At 35.0% G+C, this 16,978-nt stretch overlaps 1 protein-coding gene across 3 annotated transcripts in view; it reads right to left on the reverse strand.

Moving 5' to 3' along the window:
- Positions 1–300: 300 nt before the first annotated feature.
- Nt5dc1 (5'-nucleotidase domain containing 1) overlaps positions 301–16,978 on the reverse strand; it is a 125,513-nt gene continuing 108,835 nt past the window's right edge. For 2 of the 3 annotated variants that reach the window (XM_071613102.1, XM_071613101.1), the window contains exons 9-12: positions 14,159–14,277; positions 12,902–13,054; positions 7,979–8,147; positions 301–1,979 (exon numbers count right to left, since the gene is read on the reverse strand). In XM_071613102.1, the coding sequence (XP_071469203.1) occupies positions 1,879–1,979; positions 7,979–8,147; positions 12,902–13,054; positions 14,159–14,277 (542 nt within the window). In that variant the 3' untranslated portion in view covers positions 301–1,878. Of the gene's footprint in view, positions 1,980–7,978; positions 8,148–12,371; positions 12,548–12,901; positions 13,055–14,158; positions 14,278–16,978 lie in introns of those variants that run through there. The other variant, XR_011707711.1, reaches the window with a different exon arrangement.

The raw sequence follows: 16,978 nt of genomic DNA on the forward strand, positions 1-16,978 counted from the left end.
TATGGTGTCACTTTTGGATGATATTTACTTTTCATACTCAATTAGAAACACTGGCACTTTTTATAACAATGAAGGAAAAATGTAAAAAGCCTAATACAGTCTAACAAACATCCATTAGAGTCATCACTGACATGCTAAAAAAGGTAGAAGGAAACTTAGAAGGCCCAGTCCCTGCCACTCCTCAGTGGCCAGGAAAGTACAGTTAATTTTTTAGGGGGTGGGGGCTCTCATTTTTCTTATTAATAGCAGTTCATAAGCATTTAAAGATGTATTCTTTGCCATTTACAGAATAAACATGCATAAGGAAAAATACTTTATTAAAAAATCAGATCTCTATAGCATACACGAGTTAGCATCTTCATTTAGCCCTAAGCTTGATTGTATATGCACATTGTAATATTTCAATGACATTCTGGATAACAATTTCAAATACATCACCATATACTTATTGGTAGATATCAAACAAAGCTACTGACTTTGAGGGGAAAAAAAAAACAAAGTTTCTTACCCTGAGATAATCATTCCCACAGTATATTTGAGATTTCTCAAATATTTAAAAATTTTAACAAAATATCTTTTCACTGCATGTGTCCATGCTAAGTTCTCTGCTATAATACAAGTAAAATAATATTAATGACCAGTATTGTTTTCTGGTCCTGTCCATGATGAATAGTGAAATTATAGCATAAAAAGTAGTTAGGAATTTACTATAAACATTATCTGGCTCCAAATGTCTTATAACAAATAGCTACTAATATGACTAAGCACAACATATCCTGGATTGTAATAAACCTATAAACCCCTTAAAATAGTGTTTCTCAACATTTTCTTCATCACCCTCCCTCCCAAAGAAAAAAACTACATTTACCTAATAAGAAAATTCAATGCCAAGGAATAAAAATGAATTTTCTTGGTATTTTTTAATTTAAAAGGCCAGAATCCACTGTTACTAAAGATTGTTTTGTACCCTAGAATCAATTTTTAATCCTATTGAGAAACATGTCTTAAAGTTATTGATAATGAATTAAACAGTCCTTAATATTAATATTAATTCCTAATAGGGGGAAACAGTGGGTAACAATGAAGGTTGGGATTGGCTTCTAGTACCATCTCTGTCCCATGATGGTTGTGTGATATCAGAAGAAATCATGTATGTATTTCCTTATTTTGGAAAAAAACAGGAATACTATCAAACCTAATAGTTTGGGAAAATCATTTAATGTCACTGGGCTCAATGTTCTTGGCTCTAAATTGAAGGAATTGGTATAGACTGGTTATTTGCAGTTCTGTTGTACTTACTAATAAAGACATTATAAACGATATCAATGCTCAGCTATTTACCCAAATTAAACTAAACTCTGGAGTAAATGGTCATTGGTTCTCAAACTAGTGTCAATCAAAATCACCTGAAAGGCTTGTTAAGAAAACACACTGGTGGGCCTACCTCCCACAGTTTCTGACTCAGTAGGTTTGGGGATAGGGCCTTCAAATTGGAATAATCAAGTTCTAGGTGATGCTGCTATGCATCCCTGGACACACACTTGAGAACCACCAGACTAGGCATATGTATAAACTGTGTGGGTCTCCCCAGCTGAATTATAATTTCAAAGCTATTGGTATAGAAAATACTAATAATGTTCTTTTTAGTTCTAGGATACTGGGATTTTAATATTCCAAGAGTTGTTAAGCATCAAAATGATTTATATAAAAAGATCTATGGACAAATATCAATTTCTTGGTCAATTTTCATTAAAAATTTGTTCCTATAAAGCATTTTACAGTATTTCTTTGAAAATTAATATTTTTTACAGTACATTTGCTGCATATGTGGTTCTTCATTTTTTAGTAGAGATAATTTATCTTATTGTCCATATCTCATCATTCAATAAGACCATTGGTATAATTGACCAATGGATAGTAGCCAGCTGTTTTTGAACTGTTTGAAGAGAATCTTGTAAATTTGTAGTCCAGAGGTAATTCTAAGAGGGAGAAAAAACAAAAAAGAATTTGATTATTCTGCAGGTCTCTAACCACCTTTCAAAAATACAAATAAATAAAAAAGAGATATTCAGTTTTATTTTTTTTTATTTTTTATTTTTTTGGATACAATACCTTCATTTCATTTATTCATTTATTTATTTTCAGTTTTATTTTTTAGAGTTTCATAATTTTAATGTTTCTTTTACCATGTGGACAGGTGTCACCAGGATGAGAGTGAATGTCTTTCCTTAATACTTAAGTCAAATCACATGTAGCCATACTGCAAATCATTCTCAGAGCTCTAATAACTAGTGAGTTCAGTTTTAGTACTCTACACAATAAATAGGTATGCTCATCTGAATTTAAAAAAAGAATTAAATCTCCCTGGTCCTATTCAGCAAATCTCATAAATGGTAAATGTGAACTAATAATCTTCACAGCCTCAGGGAATAGTAAGAGGGTTACTAAGATTAATCTTTGAATGTTCAGCAAAATAAGAATTCTAATATACATAATATGGTAACTTTCTGTATGTGATAAGCATTGCACATACACAGGACCTGGAGGGGAATTAAGATAGATACCATATAATATATGCTTGATTTTAGAAAATATGATATCCTCATCTATGTCTCAAAAATTTAAAACAATCCTCAGATACTACCCCTACCCCCCGACTTCTCAAAGGGACCATTAAAAAGAAATATTTCAAGTGAAGCATAACAGCATATATCACATTATGATACTCATTCCACACCCAAATATATGACAGTAGCCCAGTGCGGTAGCATACGCCTATAATCCCAGAGGCTCAGGAAGCTGAGGCAGGAGGATTGTGAGTTCAAAGCCACCCGTAGCAACTTAGCGAGGCCCTAAGCAACTTAGTGAGACCCTGCCTCTAAATTAAATATTAAAAGGGCTGTGAATGTGGCTCAGTGGTGAAGTGTGCCTGGGTTCAACCCCCACTACCAAGGGAAAAAATATATATATATATTGTCATGTATATATATATATATATATATATATATATTTATAACAATAATCCTTATTTCACAAATTTTACAAGTAGAACCAAAGTACTAAATATTTTGAAATTATACTTTTAGATGCCACTGAAAACCATCAAAACTCAGTCAATCTATGAAATGAAAACTAGTGCTAGAGAATAAGAAGAAACACTGCCTTCCTGATGTTAAAGAGAGCTAGGATTACTACAAACAGAAAAATATTCGACATTAGTAAATGTCATAGGTCCTCCCTATTCTGTTTGCCAGAGGAGTTTTGTTTGTCTGTCTGGTGGTGCTGAAGATTGAACTCAGGGCCTTGTACATGCTAGGCAAGTGCTGTTATCACTGGGCTACATCTCCAGCCCTAGCTGGAATACATTTTTTTTTTATTTTTAATTTTTTATTGTGGGTTGTTCAAAACATTACAAATTTCTTGACATATCATATTCCACACTTTGATTCAAGTGGGTTATGAACTCCCACCTTCACCCCATACACAGATTGCAGAATCACATCAGTTACACATCCATTGATTTACAAATTGCCATACTAGTGTCTGTTGTGCTCCGCTGCCTTTCCCATCCTCCCCCCTCCCCCCTCCCCACCTCTCCCCTCCCCTCCCCTCCTCTCTCTCTACCCCCTCCACTGTATAACCCTGAGGGTCTCCTTCCATTACCATGCAATTTCCCTTCTCTCTCCCTTTCCCTCCCACCTCTCATCCCTGTTAAATGTTAATCTTCTCCTGCTCTTCGTCCCTACTCTGTTCTTAGTTACTCTCCTTATATCAAAGAAGACATTTGGCATTTGTTTTTTAGGGATTGGCTAGCTTCACTTAGCATAATCTGCTCTAATGCCATCCATTTCCCTGTAAATTCTATGATTTTGTCATTTTTTAATGCAGAGTAATACTCCATTGTGTATAAATGCCACATTTTTTTTATCCATTCGTCTATTGAAGGGCATCTAGGTTGGTTCCACAGTCTTGCTATTGTGAACTGTGCTGCTATGAACATCGATGTAGCAGTGTCCCTGTAGCATGCTCTTTTTAGGTCTTTAGGGAATAGACCAAGAAGGGGAATAGCTGGGTCAAATGGTGGCTCCATTCCCAGCTTTCCAAGAAATCTCCATACTGCTTTCCAAATTGGCTGCACCAATCTGCAGTCCCACCAGCAATGTACAAGTGTACCCTTTTCCCCACATCCTCGCCAGCACTTGTTGTTGTTTGACTTCATAATGGCTGCCAATCTTACTGGAGTGAGATGGTATCTTAGGGTGGTTTTGATTTGCATTTCTCTGACAGCTAGAGATGGTGAGCATTTTTTCATGTACTTGTTGATTGACTGTATGTCCTCCTCTGAGAAGTGTCTGTTCAGGTCCTTGGCCCATTTGTTGATTGGGTTGTTTGTTCTCTTATTGTCTAATTTTTTGAGTTCTTTGTATACTCTGGATATTAGGGCTCTATCTGAAGTGTGAGGAGTAAAGATTTGTTCCCAGGGTGTAGGCTCCCTATTTACCTCTCTTATTGTTTCTTTTGCTGAGAAAAAACTTTTTAGTTTGAGTAAGTCCCATTTGTTGATTCTAGTTATTAACTTTTGTGCTATGGGTGTCCTATTGAGGAATTTGGAGCCCGACCCCACCGACTGTAGATCGTAGCCAACTTTTTCTTCTATCAGACGGCGCGTCTCTGATTTGATATCAAGCTCCTTGATCCATTTTGAATTCACTTTTGTGCATGGCGAGAGAAAGGGATTCATTTTAACCAGGCATTTAAAATTGCATCGAGTGGTTTGCAGTGGTGCAGGCCTGTAATCCCAGCAGCTTGGGAGGTTGAGGCAAAAGGATCACAAGTTTGATCTAACTAGTGAGTTCAATTTTAGTACTCTACACAATAAATAGAAATGCTTATCTGAATGAGCAACTTATTGAAGTCCTAAGCAACTTACCGAAACCCTGTCTCAAACAAACAAACAAACAAAAAAAAACAAATAAAAAAGGAAGGGCTGGGTAAAGCACCCCTGGGTTAAATCCCTGGTTCAAAATAAAATATAATAAAACAACTAAAATTTAAAAATAAATTAATTAATTAAAAAAATAAATGAAATTGCATTGAAAAGTAAATTCATGAATCTGTTTCTAAAATTGTACTCTGAGGTTCTGAATTTCTAATAAACTACCAAATGACACAGGCTAAGAGCTGAGCCAACCATCTCTTTTTTCCCCTTTTTATATAGTTCTAAAGTATAAGAAATATACTTTCTTTCCCAGGAATTCTGTGCCATCAAGTGTTGGTTGCCTCTTTACCTCTCCACTGACTTTACTCTGATATTTATATTTTGTCCAGCTTTTCTAGTTGTATTAGCCCAAGTGAGAAATAGAAGTCTAAGTAATTTCTGAACTTCAGATTTTTAAGTTGTAGATGATAATACCAGACTTCATTTCTTCTCTCACAGGATGAATGTGAAAGTATAACAATATACTTACCTGAATTACTGGTAGAATTATGATAGGTTAAAAATGATTACCTTATAAACCAATCACCACTGTAACATATCTGGCTAAGTACAAAATTTTTATAACAGTTATAAAAATGGCTTCTGGGTATTTAAATATGAATGAGATAACCAAGTCTAAAGATATCAGCTTTTTTTCTTTTTTTTATACTGGGGATTGAACTAGGGGCACTCAACCACTGAACCATATCCCTAGCCTTATTTTTGTATTTTATTTAGAGACAGGGTCTCACTGAGTTGCTTAGTGCCTCCCTGTTGCTGAGGCTGGCTTTAAACCCATGATCCTCCTGCCTCCTGAGCCACTGGGATTGTAGGTGTGTACCACTGCGCTGGGCCTAAAGATACCAGTTTTTACAGGGGGAAATAAAAAGAGGGGTAAGAGGTTTATTTTGCACCTATCTCATTCAAAACAGAGAACTTTATTGTCTCCTGGTACAGAAATGTTTGTTATTATGAAGAACTCAGGGAACGGAATATAGCCAAACTGTGTCAGATAACTATTTTGTTAAAACAAGTATTCCTAGACTAGGAATTCATTAGACTATGGATTCTCCAAGAAGAAAACATTTGTGTCCCTTACAGGGAAGTCACTGTTGGGTGCTATTTTTTTTTTTTTATAGCTCTGGAATTATAACTTTTTTTTATATTGGGTTTTGAAAGCAGACAAAGAATCAAATTCTTGCTCACCACAACAGTATTCTGTTAAAACTCTGTACTAAGTACACTGTAATTATCAAGTATATTATCCAAACTTAGGTAACAATTAAATGAAGCAAATGTTCTTCCACAGTAAATTCAATATTAAATAACAGAGACAGAACAACTCTTGGGACTTTTTAAAAAAGAGACTGGCAGGATAACATTTATATAAATACTCTATCTTTAACATGTTTAAAGCCATTCTAGCCATCTTTTTTAGTTGGAGGCAAATTATGCAGTAATATCGAGTGACACTAAATCTGTTTCTGCAATAATATGAAGTTTTGAGATATAACTTCTTCACAAAAATGTGATCACAGAAAAAAAATGTGAACTTTGATGAATTCTTTGTTTTTTGAGAATTGTCTTGAGCATCAAAGTAAACAACTGAATATGACATAACCTCACGCATCCTTTCCCTAAAAAGGGAGGGGGGCACTGGTTTACCTTTGATTGACTATTGCCATGTCCTAACGTCCTACTTATTAATATTTCTTCCTAAAAAAGAGGTGGACAGAAGACAAAGGCCCTCCTCAAAGTTATACAGTCCATTTCTTTAACAGATTTTTTTTTTATAAAAGGGAGAATTATATTTAGGTTATCAAAAAAAATTCTTTAAAAAATAATGAGAAGATATTATTTAAAAGATGAGGATATACTGACATATTGAATACATATAATGACAGAAGATGGATCTTTAGAAAGTCCTATGTATTATGTATCATCATAATCCCACCAATAATTCAGGTAAGTATCTTGTTACACTTTCTTTCATACTCATCCTGTGAGGGAGAAAATGCAGTTTGATATTATCAACTGCAATTAAAGAATCTGAAGTTCAAAAATTAAGTACTTAGACTTCCATTTTTCATTTGGGCTAAAACAAGTAGAAAAGCTGGACAAAATATAAACAGCAGAATAAAGTCAGTGGAGAGCTGAAGGCTCAACTTTTCATTTCTCTGGTTGTATACGATGTAGAGGCGTACCATATGTGCAGTCATACATGTACCTAGGGTAATGATGGCCATCTCATTTCACCATCTTTTCTGTCCCCAAGCCCCCTCCTTCCCTCCTCACCACTTTTGCCCAATCAAAGTTCCTCCATAGAATTTCACTCTTTTTATAGTTTTAACATCTTTACCAAATTTCTCAATCCTTTCTTTTCTGTATTTGACCAAAGTACACATGGTTATTTCTGTTACTGTGGTCCCCTAACCTTGTGTACTTGGATATTTTTCATTAAGTGTTGAACATTATATGGACTGTTGGTAGAAATAATTTGAGTCCTAGAATAATACTATCTTTTTCAAAAGAGAATCTACATTTGTTTCTACCAGGTTATCAAGGGCATTAACTAATCTGTCATTTTGATATTCAGCTGATTTGAAGCTGAGCTTTAAGTCCCTTTGAAAATGGAAACTACTTCTGTATTCATCCTTATTCTAAGATAAAACCTACCAGGGTTTCAACACAGATTAAGGGAGTTCACCAGGCCCACTAGACCTCCTAAGGATGCTGTTGTGGTAATTCCTACATTTAATCTATTCCTGAAAGCTGACTTAAAAAGAAAAAATAAGTCCAATTTTTATGTAGTTGGCTGTAGCAGAAGGGCTGGTCCTAATTACCCAGGCTACCATATTTAAAAGATGTTTCCCAAGAAAAATAAATCAACATTGTGGGAAGATTTCCTTCTTTTAAAGGACAAGAATCCTGGTAGTTATTGTCATCACTATCCAATAACAGGTAAAGATTACCTGTTTCAAAAGGTATTTTCCCCCTTACCTGCTATTGCTTCAATACTTGGAATTGCAATAGTGCTATAAGTATTGATTCTCTTAGAAGACCATGTATAAACCAAGGAGTCCTCTGAATTTTCCGGTCGTGAAACTGAATCAATAAAAAAGGAGCCCCATTTTTCAGAAAAGGTATTTAGAAGTTTTGTCTTTGGTACCTGAAAGAAGAGAATGGAATAATAAATGTGATTAGTAATGAAAACTGTGGTAAATTAATCACATAGTTTTGTTTTTAAGCAAATTGAGAAAAAAAATCCTGTAGGAATTATAAACAGGCTTTGGGTATGCATTACATTTTTGGAAAGAAATAGTACTTACTATAAAGCATCCTTTATCTCAAACTAGAATGATCTTTTTAAATAATTAGTTGATTATAGTATTAAACCTACCCCAAACAGAGCAATCTAGAAAGAATGTTTTCTCTACAACTAAAATAAATCTTTAATTATTATTGTTGTATCTAAAGGATAGTTAAAAATTTTCTTTTTTTTTTTGGTTGGGGGTACCCAGGATTGAACTCAGGGGCACTTGACCACTGAGCCACATCCCCAGTCCTATTTTGTGTTTTATTTAGAGACAGGATCTGAGTTGCTTAGTGCCTCACTGTTGCTGAGGCTGGCTTTGAACTCCCGATCCTGCCTCAGTCTCCAGAGCCTCTGGGATTATAGGCATACACCACTGTGCTTGACTTAGTTAAAACATTTCTAATTTTTAAATTTGGTGTTTATTTTTTTAAAGGGGGATGAGGATAGAATTATTATTTACTGCTTCCAATGTACGTATAACATGAAACCATTAACTGAATAACAAGTTTCAAGGTACTATCGTTTTTAAAAAAAGTATAGGGGATACTCAGTAATAAATTTTCTGTTTTTTTCTAGGGCTGACCATAATCCTTTATCATAGAATTTCCAAAGGGTGATGGCCATATCCAGGTATAATTCTAAATAGTATTTATTTCTAACTTAAAAGCCAAAAAACTATTCACCAAAATAAAGAATAAAAATTATTTTCATTTTAGTACAGAGTCATCAAACATAATGGAGTGCAACTTCAGAGAATAATACTGGTCTGTTATATTTTTCTAAATTAGCTCATAGTAATGTCTCAGATTATATTATTGTATCAGTAAATCAATGTAAAAATAGAAACTCAGTTTTATCTGTCCGATAGCTTTACATTGGTATCTCACCATTGTTTCAATTGTACATTAGGCATTACTAGTGAGCATGGTTGTCTCCTCTTATATACAAACTTTTCCCCTCAGTCAACAGCCTGATATCTTTTGTCCTATTTCACACTGAGTATCTGAGTTTAGCCCATTGTCAAATCCCTTAGATATCAACCCATTGTTAGTTTTATCAGGTTGGATCATATTAAGGTGTAGTATTCACCTGTTTTAACATATAAAAATAGCAATTTCATAAGGTTCAATCTAAATAGATATTGCAAGACTCTTTCCCTTGAATTAGGTCCAAAGATCAACCGTATCCCAGGTGTCTTGAAGAGAACTATTTAATACTGATGCAAAGTCATCAGTTTTTCTACTTATTATTGTCCTTTGAGTTATAATTTGAAAAAAAATTATTTCCTACAATGAGGATGAAAAAAATACTTTCAAAATTTTCTTCAATCAAGTTTTATAAATATATTTTTTATGTTCAGGTCTATAATTCCTTCAGAATTTATTTTTATATATAGGATGTAAAAGGAGATCATCTTATTTTTTTCCATATAATGAAACCACTTACTTAATCCTACTCTCTGAATTGTTCAACCTTTTCTGCTAATGGACAATGTTCTGCCATACCCACATTTATATGGGCCCGTGTCTTTTTTTATTCCTTCCATTCACTGAAATTTGTATATACAGGTTACATATTCCTTATCTGAAATGCATGGGATAAGAAGCATTTCAAATTTGGGAATATTGGCATAGACTTTACTGGTTAAGCATCCCACGTCTGAAAATCCAAAATTTTTTTAGTGTTATATTGGCATCAAAAAGTTTCAGATCTTTGGAACATTTCAGATATTTTGGATTAGAGATGCTTTCCCATTATGGTTTCAGTACGAGTTTTACCCCCAAAAAGCTCATGTATGAGATAATGCAGGAAAATTTAGACGTGAAATGACTAGGTTATATGAGGGTTAACCTAATTGTGCATGAATCCCCTGACAGGGATTAACTTGGTGACAACTATGGAGGCAGGTGGGGTATGGCTGGAGAAGGTGGTCATTGGGGTGGGCAGTGTGCCTTTGGGGTTTATATTTTGTTCTCAGTATGCTGAGCTCTCTCTCTGCTTTCTTAGCTGCTTTCCTCCACCACACTCTTCTGCCATGATGTTTCACCTCACTTTGGGCTCTGAGGAATGGAGTTGGCAGTCTATGGAGTAAGACCTCTGAACCATCAGTCCCAAAATAAACTTTTGATTATTTTTGTCAGGTCTTTTGGTTCACAGTGAAAACATTGTCTAAAAAAATGTTCCATACTCTGTTTCCAGTACTAGATAAAAAAAACCAAAAAACAAAAAACAAACAAACAAACAAAAAACAACAATCTGGTTTTCTACTATGGTTAGCGTCTGATGGAGTAAAATTCCAATCTTTTATTTTTTTTTTTTCAAAGTTGTCTGAGCCATTTATGGGTTTTAAGTTTTCTAAATGCAAAATCAGTTTGTGAAGATCCATTTAAAATCCTCCTGGGATTTTGTAAAACATTATATTGACTTTATAAATAAATGTGAGGAAAAAAGTCATCTATAAAAATCATGCTTTTGCAAATATGTCTTTCCATTTATTTAGAACTGTATTCAAAATTTTTTAAAATATTTTTTTTTAGTTGTAGATGGATGCAATATATTAATTTATTTATTTTTATGTGGTGCTGAGGATCAAACCCAGTGCCCCACATGTGTGAGGCAGGTCTCTACCACTGAACTACAGCCCTAGCCCTTATATTCAGAATTTTTAATAGGCTTAAAATTTACATCACTAAGGTCTTATATGTTTATTAGGTTAATTCCTAGACAGTGATTTATTTTTGTTGCTATTGTAAATAATCTGTTTCTTACCACATTTTGTTAAGTGATTCCTGCTGGTAAAGAATATGGCTGTTAGTTTTTGAATGCCAATTTGGATCTAGAATTCTGACCAAACTCACTCATTCATTTTAATAGTTTGTTGATTTATTCTATGCTAAGGATCACACAACCCTAAAATACTGATAATTTTAATCTTACTCCATGTTTCTTTCTTCTTCTTTTTTTTTTTTTTCTTGTAGTATTGGCCAGTTCTCTGTTATGCAGTGTAACTGATAAACAGTATCCATAAAGAACCTTAAAGGGCAGTATGGCTTTGGCTTTTCCTTTTTTTTAATTCCACCATTACATGTTACATTCCCAGTGGTGTTTTGGATGATATCCTTCTCTAATTAAGAATGGTCTCTTTTCTTTCTTGCTTGCTAATTATTTTCATCATTAATTTTGTCAGACACAGTGGTGCACAATTGCAATCCCAGCAACTTGGGCAGCAGAGGCAGGGGGATCACAACTTAGCAAGGCCTTAAGCAACTTAGCATGTTCAAAATAAACAATGATATAGCTCAGTAGTAAAGGACCTTAGAGTTCAACCCCTCACTTGTTTTTAGTTAAAATGAAAAAATAAGTAAGAACAGTACTGAAGGAAGTTGAAGAAGAAAGCTCCTCTTCCTTTGACATAGGAGGCTAGTTACACAGAGTTAAGGGTGTCCAAGTAATTATAAGTATAATGTTATAAGACTTGATTTATTGATTATTTGTTTCTAATGTTTAAACTAAAGAAAATTATTCCTTATTTTCTTTAGCTGGGCTTACTTAAACATTAAAATGTGCCATTTTGCTGTTTTAATTTGTTCTAAAATAGTGGAGGAAATAATCAACTGATGTACCATGATTTTAGAAAGTTTTGGGCAACAGTCTGTAAAATTCCATTTGAGATTTTTCCCAGTCCTTATCTTAAGCTTCCTGTCACAAATGAAGGGAGGTGAAAGTGATCCTCAAATTCTCTATGCTCTTATATAGAATGGAAACAACTACCAATGTCTGATAAATTGAATTCAAACCTAAAATGAAATAAAATGTTAATCTTTGCAGAATGTAGTACATGTAAATGTTTTGGTTTCCAGGATCAATTTTGAAATGATCTGGTTAATTTGATTTTAATTATATTTTTCAAACTTCACTTAGGTTGAATACGGTAATTAGAAACACAGAATTAAATCCTTTTGCATCAGACTTTGAACCTGTCAAAAGATAGCATCTTATATGTATCCTGTGCTTGACATTTGTTTGGAAAAACTAAACTACACTTTTCTTAACAATCACAAAATATACAGAACTCACACAGTGCTTTCTTTTTATCTTTCTTTATGGACTGTTTCCTTCCTGCTGCAGCGGTCAGCAAGATGTTTATATTCTGTCCCCTCCACAGGGAAGCAGGAAAGAATCTGAACTCTCATGAGGTGCAGTGCTTACTGCCTGTTTTGAAGTGCTGCTCTGGTCTTCTCCATGGAAGTGTGCTGTGCAGAGAACAGACCTGGACTTATATATATGTATTAAAGCAGCCTGACTTTTATAGGTTTGCGTCAAAAATGTTTGTTACAACAACAAAACAAAACCACGTAACTGTCTCATTTGTCTTTAAATACAAGTAGAAAGACACATGTCAAATTTTCCATGAAACAGGTAATACAACTAAATTTGCTTGAAAAATCTGCTAAGGACCATTAATACACACTGTTTCAAAAACAAACTACAGAAGCATGAGGACATTCAGTCAGACCAGGAGACCTGTGAAGTCAAGTAGTATAAAGATACTTTAGATTTCAAATAAAATTTTTTTCTTTCAGGAAAAGAGTGAAAGGGATGCTTACCTCATATTTTCCTCTCTTCTCCAGAGGCTCTGACTCCTCAGGCTTCCAGGCTTCCTCTCCTTGGAGCTCCTCTAGAATGAGGACTGTCTCCCAGTTCCTATAGTGACGCGCTGGGAAAACATCTGAATGCATGCTGTCACCAAAGTAAACAACCTGTAAGTCAGACAGCAAATTCTGTTTGAGGCATGAGAACTGCGACAGTGGTCATCATTTCATGGAAGGCAGAAGAAGGGCAAAAGCATCTTACATTTCTTTGAATAACCTGGCAACTGACCACTGACGTGTCCCATTGATTCACAGAGGACCAAGTTCATGTTAAGAAGTTATACAACCCACTTGCAGATAGAAAAAAGGTAGAAGGTGAGATGAATAATTTTATTCAGTTTTCCTACAGAAGACGTGAACCTGTGTGTTTTGTATACATTTAAATCTGCCCTTAGAACTGAAGAGCTGGTGATATATTAAAGACAACTTGTCACAGTGGGTTGCAGATTGTGAAGGGTGCACATCACAACCACTCTTCAAGAGTTTCTGGGACCCACCCCAGATCTGCTGAAACAGAACACCTGAGAGTGTTGCTGGGCTTGAAATCTAGAAATCTCCATAGATATTCTAAAGCAAAAGTCCCATGGATCTAGTCCACACATTTCAATCTGCAGATGAGAAAATGAGGTTAAGGGATAAGACCTAGAACCTCTCAAATCAAGATCCTTTGTCCATGGAACTCCTTAGGGGTCCTTGGGAGCTGCAGCAATGTGGGAGCCAATGGTGCAGGGTTCAGTTACCCAATTATCTCTTCTGCTCATGGAGCTACCGGTGAATATTTTTTAGAAGAGTACTCTGTTGTGAAAAATACACCAATGTTCAACATCCGCAATGTGATCAAGATATCAAAAGCAGTGGGTCTTTAGGATAATCTGTAGTATAATTTCAGTTTGGGTTTGTTTTACATATAAAACCTTTTTTTGTTATCAGGATTATCATTCCTCAGGCATCCCATATATGAATCCCATGCACTCCCTTGATTTGTGGCTGCCTGCTTGGAAACCTTACTCTTCTCTGTCTCAGATAAAGACCAGGTCTATATCAACAAAGAAAAGGCTTATTGTATCAGCAGAGGTAAAAAGAGAGCTATGGCAGCTGACAGAGGGAGATGATTCCACAGATAATTAACCTGAATGCATTTACAATTGGGGTTTTAGTTTACAACTCTTTATATCTGCAAGAGGACATTAAGGATTCTGAATCAGAAAATACCTTGGGTTCAGGTTTGCCAGTCATTTTCTTCAGAAGTTCATAAAGGTGTACAGCGTTCCCTTGAGAGTACCAGCCAGGTTTATCCAGAGATGGCAACACCTCCTGTTCTTCATCATTCTCTGGAAATACAGTTTGTCCATCATATACTTTTTAATCAAGTGAGAGTATTCAGTCAGGCAGGCTGTACTCAGGGCATGGCCGTAGGTCTCATGTAACAAGGAACCATGTGGGGAAGGAGATTGCATTCTGTAAGCACTTAGTGGAAGCACTTCGTGGGCCTACATATTATTAATCCTCACTGTGATCCTCTGAGTTGGAGGAAATAAGGCTCAGGGAAGTTATTTCACCTAAGATTTTAAAGCTGGTAAGTGATTTATTCAGTGATGAGATAGATTTATGCTTGATATTATGCCCCTGCTTTTGCAAAATGGTTTATTAAGCAAACAACATAATAGAAACCATTAAGTCCTATCTTTTCGGAACTGGGTATGGGGAAATATATTTTTATTGTAGTCTATTCAATCTAGGTTTAAATTTTGCACTCTAGGTGCCTCTATTATTTTACCCTAGTCTCAGCTTGGGGTGGGGAAAGGAGTTGGTAAAAGGGTTATCTGACACCAAAGGACAAGTTTGTGGATAATTCCAAACTGTCCCCTTCCAGCACATAACTTGCTCCCCAGATCCAGTTAATGCAGGGCTGGTGAAAGTCTAAGAAGATTCAGCACATTCCTTAGAGAAATACTCCCCCAAAAGTGATAACTTCTCATAATGTCTTTGTTTAGAGCAGAAAGTCTTATTGTACTATGTAAATAATAAGGGTTTAAAAAATGAATAATTTACACACACACACACACACACACACACACACACACACACACACACGGTGCTGGGGGTTGAACCCAGAGGTTGATGAATGCCATGTTAGTGCTTTACCAATGAGTTACACTCTTGGCCCTACATAAATAGTTTTGAAAGAAGATTTACATTTGACATGTAAATCTTCTTTACAATTAGATATATACACTAAGACATCACTTAGTTGCTAATATCTGTCAAATGATGTTTTTTTCCTTTTCCTTATTATTATTTTGCTTATTAAAAATGAAAAAAAAACCCAAATTCTATAGACTACAGTTCCTCAAATGTTGGGACTCAGTAATCTAAGAAGCAAGAGAAAGAAAGGAAAAAAAAAAAAAAAAAACTAAAAAGAAAAAAAAAAGAGAAACCAAAACAAAAATCCTCTTGATAAAACATCCACCCCTCCCTCTTTCCAAAAACTTCACTGAAAGCTACTTTTAAGGGTAATTAATCCGTGAGGGCAGCTTCAAAGATTCTGACAGAAGCTCCACACCTAGGAGCTCAGAAAATTAATTCCAGTAGAAGAGAGCCAGCCAGGCTGCTGAGAGCAACAGGGCTGAGATAGTTTAGAAAAATAAATTCAGGAGATGTCAAGCACAATTTCATTTATAAATCCAAATATTTTCACACTATTTAAACAAGGCATCACATTTCTTTTCAAGGCCTATAGGATGTAGTTATATGCACTTCTGTTTTCGTATCACAGAAAAAAAAATGTGTCCTGCAAGAAGTACCAAGAGTATACTAATTTTTAAAAGCTTAATTAAAAATGTTAGATGATGGGCTGTGGCTGTGGCTCAGGGTAGGGCACTTGCCTGGCATGTGTGAGGCACTGGGTTCGATTCTCAGCATCACATATAAATAAAACAAAGGTCTATCAACAATTAAAATTTTAAAAAATGTTAGATGATAATAAATAGAATAGAAAAAAGTAAAAGAGGACACAGGGGACAGAGGGTGATTATGATTTGTTTCCTTGGTTTTAAAACTCGGATAATTCAATGCTTAACTCCTAGAGGAGTTGTATAAATAAATTAATACAGATGAAGCACATGGAACAGTATTGGCCACACAGTATTTAAACATATCTTAAAAATCTCAGAACTTTTCTCCCATTGTAAACTTTCTGGTTTTTTTTTTTTCTTATTTTTGCTTGAACAGTAAGAAATTTTTCAAGTAAAATACTCATTTGTATAAGGACTATAACAGAAAAATGATACTACTAAAGAAAATAGTTTACTGATGAGTTGGAGCAAAGTTAATAACATAGAAAGCAAGATTCTTACCCTTCAAAACTTTGGGTTTGGGGGTTTCCTATTTGTTCATAATTTTTAAAATACTAATAGCTATGAGCTCCTTTGAGCTATGTATCTTTTCCTTCTGTTTCAATATGCTTATTTACCTGCTCATTTCTGGGCCTATTATAATGGGAAGTTAATTTCTTTACAGGACAAGAATTTTCAATTAGATATATACACTAAGACATCACTTAGTTGCTAATATCTGTCAGTGGTAGTATAGAGACCTGCAGACAGGGCTGTATTCAATGCCTATTTGTTTAGAAGCTGTGGCTTTGTCAAAATGCTAAACTTGGTACAAATTCAAGCAAATCAACAAATAAGCCATAGTCAAACATTCAGATTAACGAATGAATTCTTAACTGTACACTACGGATTGTGACTCTTTCATTCAGCAAGTTTTTAGTGTTACTGGCACTATGCTGGAGACACACAGCTGGCATTACCTGCTCTCTACCACTAGGATTAATAATTTTCTGAGCCACATAGAATCCTAGCTAAGGAGGTTCTGTCAGAACCCTTGAAGCTGCCCTTGTGGATTAATTGTCCTTCAAGGTAGCTTCCAGTGCAAGTAGCTGGTGACAGGGAAGAGAGTGAACATTTGCATAAAGGGTTTTCTTTTGTTTGTTTGTTTGTTTTGGCTTTTCTTCTTCTTTTTCTTTCT

This window comes from Marmota flaviventris, chromosome 6 (assembly GCF_047511675.1).
Source record: "Marmota flaviventris isolate mMarFla1 chromosome 6, mMarFla1.hap1, whole genome shotgun sequence".
Classification (NCBI taxonomy): Eukaryota; Metazoa; Chordata; class Mammalia; order Rodentia; family Sciuridae; genus Marmota; species Marmota flaviventris.